Here is a 20,898-nt window from a genome sequence, read left to right as displayed (position 1 = left end):
AATGAATATTTCTCAAAAACTTCCAATGAATATGTTAAACGAGGATAACAAGGTAAACATTTAATGCTAATGGGATTCAGGCAGCAATTCAGGTGTGAGAATTGGCCAAGTGCCCAAACTGGGAAGATACCAGAGGTCTCAACAAGCATTGACTGCTGAGTGGGCAGTGCAAATGCCCAAGAAGGATGAGATGAAAGGCTGGTCATTAATCCACCCCCCTCCCCCCCCCCCCATTGATCAGACAGACAGAAATAACAAGGTTCTTTATTAGTCTCTCAAGTAGGCTCACATTAACATTGCAATGAAGTTACTGTGAAAATTCCCCAGTCGCCAGATTCCGGCATCTGTTCGGGTACACAGAGGGAGAATTCAGAATGTCCAATTCACCTAACAAGCAAGTCTTTCGGGACATGTGGGAGGAAACTGGAGCACCCGGGGGAAACCCACGCAGCCACGGGGAGAACGTGCAGACTCTGCACTGACAGGGTCTCTGGCGCTGTGACGCAACACTGCTAACCACTGTGCTACCGTGCCGCCCATTTTGCATTTCCATAGTGCCGACCATGACGTCAGGGTGTCCCAGAGCACTTTGCGGGCTATGAAGTATGTTAAACATGTGTGGAACCTTGTTTAGACCACACTTCTGAGCACAGTTCTTACGAAAGGGAGGTAGAGGCACTGAGAACAGCATGAAAGAGGGCTGGGCTGGTTTAGCTCACTTGCCTAAATCGTTGGCAGTTAAAGCAGACCAAGCAGGCCAGCAGCACGGATCGATTCCTGTACCAGCCACCCCGGACAGGCGCCGGAATGTGGCGACTACGGGCTTTTCACAGCAACTTTATTTGAAGCCTACTTGTGACAGTAAGCGATTTTCATAGTAGAATGCTAACCAGAACTGGAAGATTATGGGCGGGATTCTCTCACCCCACCGGTTGGGAGAATCGCCGGGCCGGGCACGATTTGCCCGATGCCGGAATGGCGACCGGAGAATCACCACCATTGGCGCCTGCGCGGTGCTGGTGGTCCCCCCCCCCCCCCCCCCCCCCCCCCCCCCCCCCCCCCCCCCCCCCCCAGCCGGTTCTCTGCCCGGGATGGGCCAAGTGGCCGCCCAAAAAAGCCCGAGTCCCCCGGTGCCGTTCACATCTGGTCTTACCCGGCGGGACCTCGCCGTCTATCCTGTCGGGGGCGGGGTGGTGGGGGTGGTCCGACCCCGGGAGGGCCTCCACTGTGGCCTGGCCTGTGATCGGGGCCTACCAATCGGCGGACTGGCCTCTCGTGGTGGGGGCCTCTTTTTCTCCGCGCCGGCCCCTGTAGCCCTACGCCATGTTGCGTCGGGGCCGGCGTGGAGAAGGACGCTACCGTGCATGCGCTCATTCGTGTCGGCCGTAGTGCGCATGCGCAGACCCGCGGCGCCCATTTAACACTGGTATGGGCAGCTGGAGCGGCGTGGGCCTGCCTTCAGATGGGAGAATCCCGCCCAATATCTATCAGGAAAAATTAAACAGGCGGGGGCAGAAAAGACTGACGGATGAGTTGGTAGAAGTTATGAAGATTATGAAAGGGTTCAGTCGGGATGGTGTAGAGAAGATGTGCCACCTACAGGTGAGATCAGAACCAGGGGGTCATACACGCAAGATAGTCACGTTTTGTTTACCCAGAGAGTGGTGAGAACGTGGAACTCGGAATCAAAGCGAGGTTGGAAGTGAATTGTATGGATGCATTTGTGGTAAAGGCAGATAAACAGACGAGGGGGAATGAAATGGAAGGATGTGTCGATAGATGTGTGGTGCACAGACACCGACATAGGTCGGTCCAGCTGATAGGCCTGTTCCTCTGTATTACTTTGGAACTGTTTACTGTTGGGTGGTCATCACTTCATGGAAGAGTTACAGGGCTTCTGCCCAGCGTCCTGTCCAACATCACCAAAATCAGATTAAATGGTCATTATCACATTGTTATTTGTGGGAGAAGCCTGTGAATATATTGGCTGCATGACAACGGTGGCTACATTTCAAATGTACTTAATTGGCTGTAAAGCCCTTTCAGGCCACTTGAGCTGATGCAAAATGTCTTTTGTTATTGTTGTTCGTTCTTGGGATCTGTGCGTCGCTGGCCAGACCAGCATTTCCCTAATAGCCCTAGAGAAAGGTGGTGGTGAGCAAATCTTTGTACCGCAGCAGTCCACACATTGTAGGTACACCCACAGTGCTGTTAGAGAAAGGTGTTCAAGATTTTGGCCCAGCGACAGTGAAGGAACAGCTATATATTTCCAAGTCAGCATGGTGAATGACGTGCGGGGAAAATGCGGGTGATAGCGTTCCCATACTTTAGCAGTTCTTGTCTTTACCATAAAATCCCTTGATAGTTTACTTTGCATTCCTTTGCCTGTGAACGTCCCCAGACCTGATCCTTGGTCTGTGCTGATTGAGCCATCAGTGGCTGTAAAGATGCTACAGCTGCGCCTGGTGGGCCTTGAACAAAGAAAGGGTGGAGCAAAATCAGGAGTCGCCCCTATTCCAGATTTCTGGGTGGACTCTTCCTGTTTGAATGGATAGAATCGGCTTCAGAGAGTGTTCCCAAGCGTCAGTCAACGCGTTAAGGAGCTAGAGGGAGAGGTTTGGAGAGGCATGCCTTCTCCCTCGTGTCTGACCATTTCAATTGATTCCTCTCCATACAGGAACGTCTCCTGTTGTCAGTACTTCCACGACACGTTGCCATGGAGATGAAGGCCGACATTAACGCAAAGCAGGAGGACATGATGTTCCACAAGATTTACATACAGAAGCACGACAATGTCAGGTAGGTGATACCACCTTCACCACAGGTATCTCAACTTGACCGCTGCACGTCGCCAATTCATCAACAGCACCATGCTCCACGGGGGACTGTAAAGGGGCAGGAAATGCGTGAATATGGAATTGAACGAGAGGCAGAACAGAGCTACAATAAAGGGTTGCTTTTCAGGTTAGATGGATGTATATGGTTGTGGCCTTCGGATCACAGTTCTTTTGGATATTCATTAATGACCTGGACTTGGGTATATGGGGCACAATTTCAAACAAGCCAACATGCGATAATAAACAATGAGAAAAATAGAAAGAGACTTCAGGAGGAACAGTTACAGGTGAAATGAGCAGATAGGTACAGAGTAAATAGAACACAGAGAAGTGTTTGAAGTGAAATGTTTTGGTAGGAAGAACGAGGAGAGATGATATGAACCAATGGTTACAATTCTAAAGATGGTGCAGGAACAGAGATCTGGGGGTGAATGTAAACAAACCTTTGAAGGCGGCAGGACAAGGCAAGAAGGCTGTTCAAAAAGCACATTGGATTCTGGGACTGAGGGTTCAAAATCCAGGCAGCTGTGCTGACTCATTGGTCAGGCCTCGCTAGAGTTTTGCACCTGATTTTCAGGAAGAATGTGTGTGCCTTAGATAGAAGAAATTTGCAAGAATGAGATGGGACCAGAGATGGGGAACTTCACTTAGGTGAAGCATCTGAGGAAGCTGAGCGCAGGGAAGATTAAGGGAAAATTCAACAGAGGTGCTCAGCCTTATGAAGGGTTTTGATCAAGTAAATAGGGAAAAACTATTTCCCCTGGTAGGGGTGGCAATAATAAGGGGACACAGATTTAAGTGAAATGACAATGGAACACCTCCTAGGACAATGCCGCCCACTTAATCGGCACCCCTTCTACGAACATTCACTCCCTCCACCATTAACGAATAGTGGCAGCCATGTGTGGGCATTAATAATAATCATCTTTATTAGTGTCACAAGTAGGCGTACATTTACACTGCAATAACGTTACTGTGAAAAGTCCCTAGTCGCCACATTCCGGCGCCTGCTCGGGTACGCAGAGGGAGAACTCAGAATGTCCAATTCACCTAACAAGCACGTCTTTCGGGACTTGTGGGAGGAAACCGGAGCACCCGGAGGAAACCCACGCAGACACGGGGTGAATGTGCAGACTCCGCACAGACAGTGACCCAAGCCAGGTCCCTGGCCCTGTGAAGCAACAGTGCTGACCACTGTGTTACCGTGAACTGAGGCATTCTGACGAGGGCTTCCCGCTGGACTCCAGCGAGCTGAACACAATGAGGAGTTTGTAAAATCAAGCAGCCTTTGCCTGGAGCTCAGAGTTGGCCTGGGGCACGCACCTGTCTTTAACACTACCTGAGGATTAAATTATCTAGCGGCCATATGAATGAAAAGGTCACCAAAGAAGGAAAGAAAGACATCTGGCTGTGCTGAGAAAGCTGGGGTGGGGAGGGGTGGTCCAGACCTTAACTGAGAGAAACGGCTGTGCTGTATTATTCAGCCCATTCTATTCCTGGCCCCTCCACAGCAAACTATGAAACTCCCAGAGAGATTGACACCAGGCTTTGTGAAGATAGGAGAGGGACAGGGTCACAGTGTAGAGAAGAATAGAGCCGTTGACCGCAGGGGGCCTGGACTGAAGAATATCAGGGCATAACTTCAATAAGATTCCAGTTTGTTATATCTCCAAATAACTTCATCTTCTCAGCCGTAAAGTTCAGTCCCAAACCTCCACTACACAATAAAGTGACCCTCTCTCTATTACAGTTTAGAAAAAATAATCTCCATTCCTCTCGAAAGAAAAAAAACTATTGAACGCTTTTGTGACAAAAAGGAAAATAAATATTTTCATTTATATAGCACCGTTATATCCTTTTAAAATATAGTGCCTATTAGCATTTAGATGAGCACTTGGGACAGCCTGGCATACAAGGCCAGGGACCAAGTGCGGGTAAATGGGATTAGAATAGATCGGTTCTTGATGGCCGCGCAGACAGAATGGGCCGAAGGGCCTCGTTGTGCTGTAAAACAGTATGACTCTATTATCGTCGCCTAGATGGAGATTAGAAGAAATCTTTCCTCCGAGGGTTGTGAATCTTTGGAACTCTCTCTCAAGGAGAGCGATGGAGGCAGAGGCAATGAATGTTTTTAAGGTCGAGGCAAATAGATTCTTGGCTACCAAGCGGGTGAAAGGTTGTCGGGGGGGTATGCAGGAATGTGGAATTGAGGCCAGAATTAGATCAGCCGTGTTCTTACTGAATGGCAGAGCAGGCTCGAGGGGCTGAATGGCCTCCTCCTCCTGACTCGTTATGTTGGCGACCACCAGACCTTATAGCCAATGAAGTATTTTGAAGCGTAGTCAGGGTTCCAATGTTGGAAATGGGACAGCCAAGCCGCAGGCAACAAGCTTCCAGAAGCAGCAACGTGATAATGACCAGATTATCTTATCTTTTGTGATGCTGATTGAGGGATAGATGCTGGCCGGGACACCGAGGTTAACTCCCCTCCTCTTCTTAAAATTATCGTCATGGAATCCTTTAAATCCACACAGGGCACCGGGGGTGGGATTTAATATCTCATCTCAAAAACAGCACCCCCAGCAGTGCAGCACTCGCTCAGTACTGCACTGGGGAGTCACACTTAACGCTTGTGCTCAAGCCCTGGAGTGGGACTTGAACATAGAACATACAGTGCAGAAGGGGGCCATTCAGCCCATCGAGTCTGCACCAGCCCACGTAAGCCCTCACTTCCACCCTATCCCCGTAACCCAATGGTCACGACGGGCAATTTAGCAAGGCCAACCCACCTAACCTGTACATCTTTGGACTGTGGGAGGAAACTCGAACACCCGGAGGAAACCCACGCAGACACGGGGGAACGTGCAGACTCCGCACAGACAGTGACCCAGCGGGGAATCGAACCTGGGACCCTGATGCTGTGAAGTTACAGTGCTATCCACTTGTGCTACCGTGCTGCCCTTAATGAACTGAGAACCTCAGACGTGGGAGTTTTCCTAATTGAACTACAGATAATTCATGGGTGACTCATCGCCGAGCCTGTACTAATACAGCACCTTTAACCCAGCAAAATATCTTAAGGTGCTTCACAGGAGAGTAATCAGGCAAAAACAATTGATATCAGTGAAGGATGGGGGCATAGTACTGAAGACGTGTGCTCCAGAACTTGCCGCACCCCTAGCCAAGCTGTTCCAGTACAGCTACCACACTGACATCTACCCGACAATGTGGAAAATTGCCCAGGTGCATCCTGTACACAAGAAACAGGAGAAATCCAACAGCCAATTACCGCCCTATCAGCCTACTCTCCATCATCAGCAAAGTGATGAAGGAGTCATCAACAATGCTATCAAGTGGCACTTACTCAGCAATAACCTGCTCACGGACACTCAGTTTGGGTTCTGCCAGGGTCACTCAGCTCCTTACCTCATACAGCCTTGGTTCAAACATGGACAAGAGCTGAATGCAGGAGGTGAGGTGAGAGTGACTGCCCTGGATATCAAGGCAGCATTTGACAGAGTATGGCATCAAGGAGCTCTAGCTAAACTGGAATCAGGGGGAAAACTCTCCGCTGGTTGGAGTCATACCTGACACAAAGGAAGATGGTTATGGTTGTTGGAGGTCAATTATCTCAACTCCAGGACATCACTGCAGGAGTTCCTCAGGGTAGTGTCCTAGGCCCAACCATCTTCAGCTGCTTCATCAATGACCTCCCTTCTATCATAAAGTCAGAATGGGGATGTTTGTGGATGACTGCACACAATGTTCAGCATCATTCATGAATCCTCAGAAACTGAAGCAGTCCACGTCCAAATGCCGCAAAACCTGGACAATACCCAGGCTTGGGCTGACAAGTGGCAGCTTACATTCGCGCCACACATTGCCAGGCAATGACTATCTCCTGCAAGAGAGGATCTAACCACTGCCCCTTGACATTCAATGGCATTTCCATCACTGAATCCCCCACAAACAACATCCTGGGGGTTATCATTGATCAGAAACTGAACTGGACTAGTCGTATTAATACTGTAGCTACCAGGGCAGGTTAAAGGCTAGGAATCCTAATGCGAGTAACTCAACTCCTGAACCCCCCGCCCCCAAAGCCTGTCCACCATCTGCAAGGCACAAGTCAGGAGTGTGATGGAATACTCTCCACTTGCCTGGATGAGTGCAGCTCCAACAACATTCGAGAAGCTCGCAACCATCCAGGACAAAGCAGCCCACTTGATTGCTCCCCCTTCCACAAACGTTCACTCCCTCCACCACTGACGAGCAGTGGCAGCCGTGTGTACCATCGACAAGATGCACTGCAGTAACTCATCAAGGTTCCTCATACAGCAGCTTCCAAACCCTCAACCACTACCATCTAGAAGGACAAGAGCAGCAGATACCTGGATGCCCCACAACCTTTACCACCCTGACTTGGAAATATATTGCTGTTCCTGCACTGTTGCTGGGGCAACATCCTGGAACTCCCTCCCTAACAGCACAGAGGGTGTACCTACACCTCAGGGACTGCAGCAGTTCAAGAAGGCAGCTGAACACCACCTTTTAAAAAAATAAATTTAGAGTGCCCAATTAATTTTTTCCAATTAAGGGACAAATTAGCGTGGCCAATCCACCTACTCTGCACATCTTTGGGTTGTGGGGGCGAAACCCACACAGACACGGGGAAATGTGCAAACTCCACACGGACAGTGACCCAGAGCCAGGATCGAACCTGGGACCCTGACGCCGTGAGGCAGCAGAGCTAACCCACTACGCCACCGTGCTGCCCTGAACACCACCTTCTGTTGAGCAACTAGGGATGGGCAATAAATGCTGGCCTAACCAGTGACGCCCACATCCCGTAAATGAATTAAAAAAAATATTGGGACACTTGATCAAGGGGCTCGATTTCAAGGAGTGTCTTGCCGGAGGATATGATGGTGGAGAGGCCGAGAGCTTTAGGGAGAGAATTCCGATGCTTAGCAATGAGACGACTCGGTCGAGGCATGGTCTTCATGGTGGAGACGAAGAGGGATATGCAGGAGGCCAGAGTTTGAGTGCTCGCCGAGAGTTATCGAGCTGGAGGAGGTGACAGAGATGAGTGGGTCGCGGTGAGGCCGTGGATCATTATTTGGGATCGGATTACGGCATCTGGACAAATCTGAGCACGTGGCCTCCACTTAAAAACATGTGACCTCCTGGCTCCCTTTACCTTAGACACAAGCAAGCTGAGCAGCTGATGTTCCTCTCTTTGCTGTTTGCAGGAAGCAGGTTAAATTACTTTTGTAACCTGAAATCAAAGTGCTAATTAAATGTGCTTAAGAATAGCGCAGAATAATTTTCCAACCATTCAGTGGTCAAATTAGTTTCAGTAGGAACCATCCACTAGTGTTTTTGTAATTTGTATAATGACTGCTTTTGTGAAACACTGGTTTATATAAGAATGTAACTGGATTTCTTGAGCGGAATTTTAACAGCAAACAGTTTGCGTAATCGGTAATAAAAAAACGCAAATGCTGGAAGTACTCAGCAGGCCAGCAGAATCTGTGTAGCGAGAAAGAGAGTTAACATTTCAGGTCGATGATCTTCCATCAGAACCGAGAAAGGTTAGAAATGTGACCGCCTATCAGCAAACGTAAGGGCAGAGGGCGGGAAGAAGAACAAAATGGAAGCTCTGTGACTGGATAGAAGTCGGGGGGTATTAAATAACAAAAGGGATGACGGCCAAAGGGAGGGGGTAATGGGGCGAGTTAAGAAATATAAGACTTGCCTCGAGGAGGTGTGAATGGCAGAATGGGGACCTGCTGCCACCTGCAAACAAGAGAAACGAGCCGAAATCAAAATCCACAATGAGAATTGAAGCAAAATGGGGGCAAAGATTGCGGTTGGAAATTGTTGAGCTTAATGTTGATTCTGGAAGGCTGTAGATTGTCAAACGGAAAGATGAGGTACTGTTCCTCATTGGCTTCACTGCTCTCCAACAGACCGTGCACAGAAAGACCAGACTGAGGGTAAGGCGGAGGATTAAAATGACAGGCGACCGGGGTGATCGAACCAAGGCATTTCGCAAAGTGTTCACCCAACCTGCAGCTGGCCTCCCCAACGTAGGGCAGACGCACAGGGCAGCAAATACGGTTGACCAAAATTGAAAGAAGTACAAGTTGAAGTACAGGTTTCACTTCGAAGGTGTGTTTGGAGCTGTGAATAATTAGCAGCTTATCTGAAACCCAGAAGGGGTTTAGGAACTTCTAACAGTTAGGATTTATCTTTGCGCAGTCAACAAGCAGTAAAATGTCAGAAAAATGAAGGAGATAATGTAAACAGGGATGCTTGGAGGCAAGTCCTTGATCGTAGCAGGACAAAGTATGGGCGGTATGGTAGCATAGTGGTTAGCACGGTTGCTTCACAGCGCCAGGGTCCTGGGTTCGATTCCCGGCTTGGATCACTGTCTGTGTGGTGTCTGCACGTTCTCTCCGTGTCTGGGTGGGTTTCCTCCGGGTGCTCCGGTTTCCTCCCGCAAGTCCCAAAAGAACTGTTAGATGAATTGGACATTCTGAATTCCCGCTCTGTGTTCCTGAACAGGCGCCGGAGGGTGGCGACTAGGGGCTTTTCACAGTAACTTCATTGCAGTGTTAATGTCAGCCGACTTGTGACAATAATAAAGATTATTATTATAAATTGAGAAGCTGGCTAACAAAGCGGGTATTTTTTATTTGTTCGCAGCATCTGGGCCTGACTGGCTAGGCCAGCATTTGTTGCCCATCCCTAAAGTTTGGGGGTGAGCTGCCTTCTTGAACCGCTGTTGACCATGTGGTGGAGGAACATCCACAGTGCTGTTAGGGAGAGAGTTCCAGGATTCTGACACAGGGACAGTGAAGGCTGGAAGGGCGGTGTAGCTGCAAATCAGGAGGGAACCTTGGATTTTTTAATAGAGTCCAAGTTTTGGTAATATTCCCACCACCCCCTCCTCCCACCAAACATGGGGTAAGGGAAGATCGGCAAGGGTTAAATTGATAAAATTGTCAAATCATTTTAAAAATAAGTTTAGAGTACCCAATTAATTTTTTCCAATTAAGGGGCAATCTCGCGTGGCCAATCCACCTAACTTGCACATCTTTGGGTTGTGGGGTTGAAACCCATGCAGACATGGGGAGAATGTACAAACTCCACACGGGCAGTGACCCAGAGCCGGGGTCGAATTTGGGACCTCGGTGCCGTGAGGCAGCGGCGCTGACCACTATGAAATGAAAATCGCTTATTGTCACGAGTAGGCTTCAATGAAGTTACTGTGAAAAGCCCCTAGTCGCCACATTCCAGCGCCTGTCTGGGGAGGCTGGTACGGGAATCGAACCGTGCTGCTGGCCTGCTTGGTCTGCTTTAAAAGCCAGCGATTTAGCCTGGTGAGCTAAACCAGCCCCAAGGTCACCGTGCTGCCCAAAATTGTCAAATCTGATCATCCCATCATTCTATGATCTTAAAAAGAAGAAGAGAGATGCAAAATGGGAGAGGGAGAGCAGCGGCTGGGTAGGAAAGAGGGACAAAGGAGAGAGAGAGATGGCAGCATGGTGGCCTAGTGGTTAGCACAACCGCCTCACGGCGCTGAGGTCCCAGGTTCGATCCCGGCTCTGGGTCACTGTCCGTGTGGAGTTTGCACATTCTCCCTGTGTCTGCGTGGGTTTCGCCCCCACAACCCAAAAATGTGCAGAGTAGGTGGATTGGCCATGCTAAATTGCCCCTTAATTGGAAAAAATAATTGGGTAATCTAAATTTATAAAAAAAAGAAGAGAGAGAGAGATAGAGAGATACGAAAGAGGAATGAGAACTTGACAAGGTGAGAAAGGGAGAGACAATCAGGAGAGAAGAGAGGGAACAACAATTCAGACAGCGGACAACAGAGGCAGAAAAGAGCAATTGTATCTTGTGATTTACTGCATGTGGGTGATCTGCTGGTTTCATGAATAATAAACAATTGAGCTACTGTACATAGTTACAGAATGGAGACAAAGACTGGCATTCATATAGCACCTTTCATGACCACAGCCTAAGTGCTTTACAGCCGGTGAAGTACATTGAAAGTCACAAGGTATACTCTCGCATTGACTTTTTTGTTCTGAGCAGGGCGATACCGAAGATGGTGGATACTGAGTACTCTGCAATCGCAGTGTCGCATCATGCCCCGCACTGGGTGGATCTACGGGTTAGTGTGGAGAGAGGGCAACACCCGCTGTGGAGACTAGATGTGGGGTTGCTAGCGGACGAGGCGGTCTGTGGGTGGGTTAACAAGTCCATCCAGAACTACCTGGAAACAAATGATACGGGGAGGTCTCTGCAGCGACGGTCTGGGAAGCTTTGAAGGCAGTAGTCAGAGGGGAATTAATCTCAATACGGGCCCATAGAGAAAAGGTGGAATGGGCTTAGAGGGATAGATTAGTGGAGGAGATACTCCAGGTGGACAGGAGATACTCGGAGGCCCTGGACACGGGGCTACTGAGGGAGCGGCGGAGGTTACAGGTGGAGTTTGGGCTGTTGACCACAGGGAAAGCAATGGAACAGCTGAGGAAGGCAAGGGGGGCGATCTATGAGTACGGGGAAAAGGCAAGCAGAATGTTAGCGCACCAGCTCAGAAAAAGAGAGGCGGCCAGAGAGATAGGTAATGTAAAGAGTAGAGGCGGGAATACTGTCCTGGACCCAGTGGGGGTGAACAAGGTGTTTAAGGACTTTTTTAGTAAATTATATGAGTTGGAACCGCCGGCTGGGGTGGAGGAGCTGAGGCAATTTCTGGATCAGTTAAGGTTCCCGAGGGTGGAGGAGGACCTGGTGGAGGGGCTGTGGAATTCTATAAGATATTGAGCCCATTGCTGGTGAGGACTTTTAACTCAGTTAAACGGAATGCATGTCATGTGTGAAGTCATGGATGCGGCTGGTGTCCTAGACATGTGCAAGAAGTGTCACCCGCTACAGGAACTTGAGCTCTGGGTTTTGGAGGTGGCTGGCGGATGGAGTCACTGTAGCGCATCCACAAAGCCGAGAGCTATGTGGACAGCACGTTCAGAGAGGTGGTCAGACCGCAGCTGAAGGGCCTGGAAGCAGAGAGGGAATGGGTACCCACCAGGTTGCCTTGAGATTAGGTAGGTAGCGCAGGAGTCCCCTGGGAGACAAATGGTTTTTCTGTTTTGGAAGTTGGTAAGGGCACTGATTCCTCAGAGGGGTTCAGTCAGAGCCAGGATTGTGGCATCACCAGTGGCTCGGCTGTACAGGAGAGGAGGAAGACAATGGAGGAGCAATAATGCTCAGAGATTTATCAGTTAGGGGAACAGACAGGCTTTTGCTGTGGCCGCAGATGTGACTCCAAGGATGGTATGTTGCCGCCCGGGATTAAGGATGTCACAGAACGGCTGCAGGATATTCTTCTTGGGGACGGTGAACAGCCAGAGGACGTGGTCCGCATTGGTGTCAATGACTTAGATCGGCAGGGGGTTGGAGTCCTGCAAACAGAATTTAGGGAGCGAGGTACAAAATTAGCAAGCAGGACTTCAAATGTAGTATTCTCAGGAGTATTCCCAATACCACATGCAAGTGAGTGAGGACAGCCAAAGGAGTAGCAGAATGGTTAGCATTGTTGCTTCGCAGAACCAGGGTCCTAGGTTTGATTCCCGCTTGGGTCACACTGTCTTTGCGACGTCTGCACAGACAGTCTGCGTGGGTTTCCTCCGGGTGCTCGGGTTTCCTCCTGTAAGTCCCGAAAGGCGTGCTTGTGAGGTGAATTGGACATTCGGAATTCTCCCTCCCTGTACCCGAACAGGCGCCAGAATGTGGCGAACAGAGGATTCCCACATGAACTTCATTGCAGTAATGTAATGTAAGCCTACTTGTGACAATAATAACGATTATTATTATGTGGTGGGAAAGATGATGCAGGTGGGAGGGCTTTAGATTCCTGAGACTGGCTCTGGGGGAGATGGCGCATGTACAAGCCAGACGCATAGCACCTAAAAAGGGCTCCTTGCTTTTCCATTTGCTAGTGCTGTTGGGACAGTTTTAAACTAACTCAGCAAACTAGTTTAAACAAACTAACTGGAGTCATGCTTGGGAACCTGGGTTCAAATCCCACCATGGCAGATGGTGAAATTTAAATTCAATAAAAATCTGTAATTAAATGTCTAATGACTACGAAACTATTGTCTATTGTCATAAAAGCCCATCAGGTTCACTCATGTCCTTTAGGGAAGGAAATCTGTCATCCTTACCTGGTCTGGCCTACATGTGACTTCAGATCTACAGCAAGTTGACTCTTAAATGGCCTCCAGGATGAGCAATAAATGTACGACGCCCACATCCCATGAACAAATTTTTTTAAAAGGCACAGATTTCGATGTGGAAATATGATGTTGTGGCAATAACAAAGACTTGGCTCAATGAAGGGCAAGACTGGGTGTTAAATATTCCTGTGGAAGGTGCTCAGAAAAGATAGAAAGAGCAGAAAAGGAGGAAGGGTGACACCATTGGTTAAGGAAAGCATTGCAGTGCCGGAGAAAGAGGATGCTCCAAAAGGTTCAAGGACAGAATCAATTTGGCTAGTGCCAAGGAAAGAGTGCAATTACATTGCTCGGTGCAGTCTATAGGACAACTAGTGAGAAGGATGTAGAACAAATCTGCAGGGAAATTACAGAGAGATGCAAACATTACCGAGTAGTTTTAATGGGGGACTTTAATTACCTGAATGCAGATTGGAAGCATGATGGTGTAAAGGGCAGACAGGGTCAAAAAGTTCCTAGATAGGACAATTTTAGGACAGCAGTTTGTGTTCAGTCCAACAAGAAAGGAAGCACCACAGGACCTGGTTCCTGGACATGAGGTGGACCGAGTAGATCAAGTATCCGTGGGGGAACATTTAGGAGACCGTGATCATTGTATCGTAAGGTTATCACCCATTTCCATAGATCATGGAATTTACAGCACAGAAGGCCATTCAGCCATCGAGTACCTGTAACCCATAAACCCACTGTGGTGAATGTATTATGCCAATAATCCACCATTTGTATTTGTATCTGTGCTGTTGCCCTTGTATTTGTATCTGTGCTATGCTGTTGCCCTTGTGGGCTCCTCCTATGGGCCATTGTAAGGCATTATCCATAGAGGAACATGTTGGGGCATGTATGGGCTCCGCCCATGGCTCCTTTCCTTGAAGGGAGGTATAAAGAGCAGTCGACCTGTAGGCGGTTCTCAGTATTGGATCAGTGGCAGGCAGGCACTGTTCTAAGTTGATTGAAGCCACGGTTTACTTCTACTCTTGTCTCGAGTGAATTGATGGTCACATCACCCACCTAACCTTTTTGGACACCAAGGGCAATTTGGAATAGTCAATCCTCCTAACCTGCCCGTCTTTGGACTGTGGGAGGAAACCGGAGCACCCGGAGGAAACCCACGCGCACATGGGGAGAACATGCAGACTCCGCACAGACAGTAACCCAAGCCTGGAATCGAACCTGGGGCCCTGGAGGCGTGAAGCAACTGTGCTAATCACTGTGCTACCGTGCTGCCCAAGGATGATGATAGAAAAGGAAAGTAGCCAATCCCGAGTAAGAATAATTAACTTGGGGGAGAGTCGGCTTCTATTGGGCAAGAACGGAGTTAGATTGGAACGAAAGGTAGGTGGCAAAGCTGTAGTTGAACAATGGGTGACCTTCAAAATTGCCAGAAATAGGCAACGTATATTCCTTTTATAAAATAAATTTAGAGTGCCCAATTCTTTTTATTCCAATTAAAGGGCAATTTACCCTGCACATCTTTTTTTGGTTTGTGGGGGTGGGAACCACGCAGACACTGGGAGAATGTGCAAACTCCACATGGACAGTTGCCCGGGGCCGGGATTCGTACCTAGGTGCTCAGTGCCGTGGACAGCAGTGCTAACCACTGCAACACGTGCCACCCTCTGGTATATTCCTTCAAAAAGGAAAGGTAGGGCAAACAAATCCAGTGCTCCCTGGATGAAAAGGAGATGGAAATTAAAGTAAGGAAGAAAAAGTGTGCTTACGACAGATGTAGAAAATATAGTTGAGAACCAGGAGGAATACTACAGAAGGCTCAGAGGGGAGGTGGAAAAGCACGTTAGAGAGGTGGCGAGGGACTGTGGGAAAATCTTGCTATGCGTACATTGGGTGCTGTGCTTCCCCCCCCCCCCCCCCCCCCCCCCGCCAAAGCCCAACTCTCCCTCCCATTTCCCCTTTACCGTGGGCAGCACGGTAGCACAAGTGGATAGCACCGCGGCTTCACAGCGGCAGGGTTCCAGGTTTCGATTCCCCGCTAGGTCACTGTCTGTGGAGTGTCTGCACGTTCTCCCCGCGTCTGCGTGGGTTTCTCCTCCGGGTGCTCCGGTTTCCTCCCACAGCCCAAAGATGTGCCGGTTAGGTGGGTTGGCCATGATAAATTGCCCTTAGTGACCAAAAAGGTTAGGAGGGGTTATTGGGTTACGGGGATAGGGTGGAAGTGAGCGCTTAAGTGGGTCGGTACAGACTCGATGGGCCGAATGGCTTCCTTCTGCACTGTATGTTCTATGTTACCCCCTTCTCCATTTCCATCATCTGCCCATATGTATCTTATATCCTCCCTGCCCCCATCATCAAAAGACAGCACCCTATCCAGCAACTGAGGAAACAGAGCTCCTTTTGCACAAAGCCTCGTACCTGCAAATACCTAAAAAACATTCCCTCCCGGCAGTTGGAAACTCCACCAACTCCTCCAGCCCCACAAACATACCCTCCTCTAAACGTCTCAGCCCCCTCCCTCTCCCAGATCTCATACGAGAAATCCATCCCAACCCATTCCCACAGATCGGCACTTGGAGTGTCAAAGACTCTAATATAAAGTGGTGTCTGAAGTGATTCCATATTCTCAGAGAAGCTGTTACCAACTGGACTCGAAGAGAACCTGGCCGGAGGGAGCGGAAGTGGAGCCGTAAGAAGTGCCCTCAAACTCCAGGAAGGGGGAAACAGCCTCTCACATCTACTGTGTCAAGCCCTCGAAGAAGTTTATACATTTTGTTGGGGGCAAGTCTCACTTTGAAAGATTTGGGGCAAATGGGGCTTCAGTTTAACTGGGAATCAATGTAGGTGAGAATTATATGGGCTGCATTCAAGTCTCCAACACCCTTGATGGACCACAGGAAGGAGATGAACAATCTTAAAGATGGGGATATCTGACAGTGTAGCATTCCTGCATCACAAACATGAAGATTCAAACCATTGCTTTTTTTTTAGTTTCGAAAGGAGCAGTGTGAGATAGGTTAAAGGTTCAGTGAAAGTCGCGGAGTGGGGGATGGGGAAGGGTTATCATGTTGTGGTTGTTTCTCTCTGCTGGGTAGAGCCTATTAATACCAACAATGATTATTCGTCACTGCATTTTCCTAAAATAGGATAGATTCTGCAAACGGCATGGAAAATGTCCTCAGATTTTTTTTTTAAATGGTGAAAGGCAATGTTTTTGTTGGTTGGTATGATGGAAACCAGCTGTTTCCCAGCCTGTAATGCACTTCAGCAGATCTGCTGTAGACAGTTCTGTTAATGCGTGGGAAAGGGCTCCAGCAAATAAACCTTCTCCGTGCACAGACCAAAGCAACAGCAATTATCAAAACCACCAAAGCCTGATGGTGGATAATCTACAATCTGTATCTCTGTCTCTCCTGCCCCCTACCAAGGCCATAAAGCGCTCGACTTGGCATCTATATATCTTGGCCCCCATTGTCTCAAAGAGTCAGATAGAGTTTTACAGCACAAAAAGAGCCCCTTCGGCCCCTCCTTGGAGCTACTCTCGTGCTATCTAGCAGCCAGTGATTTTTTAAAAATTGCGTTTATTAGTGGCTTTTACAACCATGGGGATGAAACAGAATCACAGAGTAGTACAGCACAGAAGAGACCCTTCACCCCATCGGGTCTGCGCCAACGCATGTAAACCCCAAGTGTCTGCAGTCAATAGAGCACTTTTGCTACAGAGGCACTGTTGCAATAGAGGAAACGTAGCAGCCAATTTACACACAGCAAGATCCCACACGCAGCAAAGTGATAACTATTCACTCATCTGGTTTTTTTTGTTTTGCGATGTTGTTTGAGGGATAAATGTTGGCCAGGACCACGGGGGCCACCTCTCCTGCTTTTCCTGAAAATTAGGCCGTGGGTTCCTTCACGTCCGCCTGATAGGGCAGATGGGGCCTTGGTTTGGCATCCCATGGGTGAGGTGTGCCTCCGACAGTGCAGCACTCCCTCAGTACGGCACGGAGGGTACCAGCCGGGATTGTGTGCTCACATCTCCGACTGGGATCTGAAAGCCAAAGACTTCTGGCTTCAGAGGCAAGAGTGCTGCCCATCGCGACGCCGCTGCTAAATGGCCAGATCATCTGTTTCAGTGACGTCCGTTTGGGAATATAATTTGGCCATGACACTGGGTAAAGCTCTGCTGCTCTCCCCCAAAATAGAGCCATGGGATATTTTACGTGCGTGCGAGAGGATTAGCTGACAGTGGGGACCTTGGTTCTTTGAAAATCTGTAGCTGTGGGGAGGCAGAAACGTGAGGGAAACGGGCTGTTCCTGTGTGAACGCAGCAACAACCTTCCCATTAAAGCTTTGTCTTAAATTGATTCAATGTGACACTCTGCACATACGTCTTGGCAGCGAAGCAACACGAGGCAGCCAGATTCCTTAGAGCCCTGCTTTGTCACAAGGCACAGGTCCGCGAGGCAGCAGGCAGCTCAGGGTGGACTTGTGAAGCTGCAGCTATTTTTGGAAACTGCTCTGAGACCCCTTGTTGAAAAGCTGAAGCAGATGCGGCTGTAGGCTTGTGCTGGGTCGGGGGTGTTCTCTGGCTGTTGGGGGAGGGGGGGCGGTCTCCTTTACCTCCTGTGAAGGTCAATAGCATTTCGTCCTGACACTCAAATGTGCCTCGCCCAGCACGGCTATAGGAATGGCTCACAACAAGAGGCTGCCTGGGGCCTACGTTCAGGAATTTCCTCTCGGCCCCCGCCCCCTCGAAGAGGATCCTGAAAAACAATCTCTTTGATTGGTCCATTTTCCTAATTGTCTCCATTGGCTGTGAGGAGGAAGAGGGGCGGGTGGTCACGTTTTGTCCAGTTACATTCCCATCAGGCACCACAGTTATGACCTTAAAGGCTCTATATAAATGAAGTTGTTGTTTTTACCTTTGCAGCCAATGAAGTGAGTTTTGAAGTGGGTTTGTTAATGCCTCAGCCAATTTGTGCACATCAAACAGCCACAAACATTAATGTGATAATGACAAGATAATCTGGTTTAGATGTTGGTTAAGGGATAAATATTGACGAGTAAATAAGGGAGAACTCAACCGTTTTTCTGTTAAGTAAGGTAGGATCTTTTTTCCCTCCATTCTTTCATGGGACGTGAGCATTGCTGGTTAAGGCCATTTGTTGCTCATCCCTAATTGCCCTTGAACTGAGTGGTTTGCTCGGCCATTTCAGGGGGCAGTTAAGAGTCAACAGACTGCTGTAAGTCTGGAGTCACAGGTAGGCCACACCAGATAAGGATGGCAGAGTTCATGGAATCATAGAAGGGGCGGCATGTGGTACAGTGGATAGCACTGGGACTGCGGTGCTGAGGACCGAGGTTCGAATCCCGGCCCTGGGTCACTGTCCGTGTGCAGTTTACACATTCTCCCCATGTCTGCGTGGGTTTCACCCCCACAACCCAAAGATGTGCAGGTTAGGTGGATTGGCCACGCTAAATTGCCCCTCTTAATTGGAAAAAATGAATTGGGTACTTTAAATTTATTTTTAAAAAAGAATTTACAGTGCATCGTGCCCGCACCATCCCCTGGAAAGAGCACCCCACTTAAACCCAGCAAACCCCACCCAACCCTTTGGACACTAAGGGGAAATTCAGCATGGCCAATCCACCTAACTTGCACATCACTGGACTGTGGGAGGAAACTGGAGCACCCGGAGGAAACCCACGCAGACATGGGGAGATTGTTACCCAAGGCTGGAATTGAACCTGGGTCCCTGGAGCTGTGAGGCAGTCGTGCTAACCACCACACCACCATACCGCTTCCTTCCCTCAAGGGGATTAAGGAACCAGATAGGCTTTTACCACAATCCATGATGGTTTCATGGTCGCCATGACTGAGACTAGCTTTCAATTTCAGATTTATTAATCAAATTTAAATTCCACCAGTTGCCGTGGTGGGATATGAACCCATGTTCCCAGAGCATTAGCCTGGGCTCCTGGATTGCCAGATCAGTGGCATTGCCAGCACACCACCATCACCCCAGATTACAGCCCCCTGTGAGGGCAGATGGGGCCTCGGTTTAATATTCCATCTGAGAGATAGCATCATGGACAGTGCAGCACTCTAACAGCAGGGGTGTCAAGCAGGGTATTGCTCAAATTGCTGCCGTGTACTTTGAACCCAAAGCCTTCTGTATTCAGAGGGGAGAATGCTACTCACTGAACCACTGCTGGTAATGATCAGGGCCAGAGTTTTGTGCTCGTTCCCGGTGGGTTCTGAGGTGGGGGGAGGGGCACAATTTCATGGTGGGTTGGACCTTGGACAGGAATATGCTCATGCTCCTGTTCAGGCGCTGAAGTTGCCAGGAACCTTTTTTTATTGTCACAAGTATGAAGTTACTGTGAAAAGCCCCTCGTCGCCACATTCCGGCGCCTGTTTGGGTAAGCTGGAACGGGAATTGAACCCGCGCTGCTGGCCTTGTTCTACATCACAAACCAGCTGTTAGCCCACTGAGCTAACCGCCCAGCCTCAATTCTTAGGCTGGTGGGTACCAGTTGGAACAGGGTGTCAAATAGAAAAAGTTAACAATCGCAGGTTGGAAAGAGGTTGAGATGCGGGCACCTCCAGGTATCTGGGTGCTCCCACTCTGCCCCCACCTCAAAGGGCTACCCTCCGACACCAAGATTGGTCAGCTTTCGACTCCCCACGGCACCTCCTAGCCACCCGCTACCCTCCGCCACTGAGACACCTGGTACTTACCTGAAGCAGGCAGAACAGTGGTTAGCACTGTTGCTTCACAGTGCCAGGGTCCCAGATTTGATTCCCGACTTGGGTCACTGTCTGTGTGGAGTCTGCACGTTCTCCCGTCTCTGCATGGGTTCCCTCCGGGTGCTCCGGTTTCCTCCCACGAGTCCAATGACTGAAAAAGGTTGGGAGGGGTTATTGGGTTACGGGGATAGGGTGGAAGTGAGGACTTAAGTGGGTCGGTGCAGACTCGATGGGCCGAATGGCCTCCTTCTGCACTGTATGTTCTAGGTTCAAATTTGGCAAGTTGTGAACCAGATCATTGCTGACCGTGCGATCTTGCCGTGTGCCAATTGATAGCTGCCATTTCCAACATTACTCAGGGATTGTACGTTGCTGGTTAATGGCCAACCTAACTAGTTAAAGGGGTGATATTGTGGCATGGCCAGCATTTTACCAACAGCGGAGTTGCTCCCACTATAGGCGCTGTGAGGCGGCCTTCCTGCGACAGTCTGTCGGGATGTGGTGGGGGAAGGTCAGTGCGGGGAGCTCAGAGGGGGGAGGTGCTGTGGTTGGGGGGGGGGGCGGGGAAGGAGTCAGCGGCAGGGTCTGTCGGAGGTGGAGGCTTCACCTCCAAAAAATGGGTCCACAAGCTGGAAAGGCAATGGCCTCGGTCTCAAATGATTCAGCCGGAGAGGTTTCCCCCCTCGGTCTCAAATGATTCAGCCGGAGAGGTTTCCCCCCTCGGTCTCAAATGATTCAGCCGGAGAGGTCCCCCCCCCCCCTTCTCGGGGGACTGGGAGTCAATGAAAATTTCAAACTGAGGTCGACAGATTTCAGCTAGACAGTAGATATTGAGCATTACGGGAGCAAAGCGGGTAAATTAAGTTCAGGTACATATCTGCCATAATCTATTCAAATAAATACATTTGAATAAAATGTGAGGAAGTTAAGGTAATGAGTATCAGTTGAGAAAAGGTAATGGAGAAACCCAAGAGACTGGAATCCCTGATGGCCTACGTCCTCGGATTATAAAAGAAAGAGCTGGAGGGATAACTGATTTTCCAAAATTCCCTAGATT

The 20,898-nt window shown here is 49.3% G+C and overlaps 1 protein-coding gene across 2 annotated transcripts in view; it reads left to right on the top strand.

Annotated features, from left to right (window-relative positions):
• Nucleotides 1-20,898, top strand: part of adcy5 (adenylate cyclase 5) — a 403,818-nt gene that overhangs the window by 195,817 nt on the left and 187,103 nt on the right. For both annotated transcript variants that reach the window (XM_038790092.1, XM_038790091.1), the window contains exon 3: nt 2,678-2,799. In XM_038790092.1, the coding sequence (XP_038646020.1) occupies nt 2,678-2,799 (122 nt within the window). The remainder of the gene's footprint in view (nt 1-2,677; nt 2,800-20,898) is intronic.

This window comes from Scyliorhinus canicula, chromosome 2 (genome assembly GCF_902713615.1).
Source record: "Scyliorhinus canicula chromosome 2, sScyCan1.1, whole genome shotgun sequence".
NCBI classification, from domain to species: domain Eukaryota; kingdom Metazoa; phylum Chordata; class Chondrichthyes; order Carcharhiniformes; family Scyliorhinidae; genus Scyliorhinus; species Scyliorhinus canicula.
Note: the sequence above shows the minus strand (reverse complement) of the source record. Positions and strands in the feature narration are given on the sequence as shown.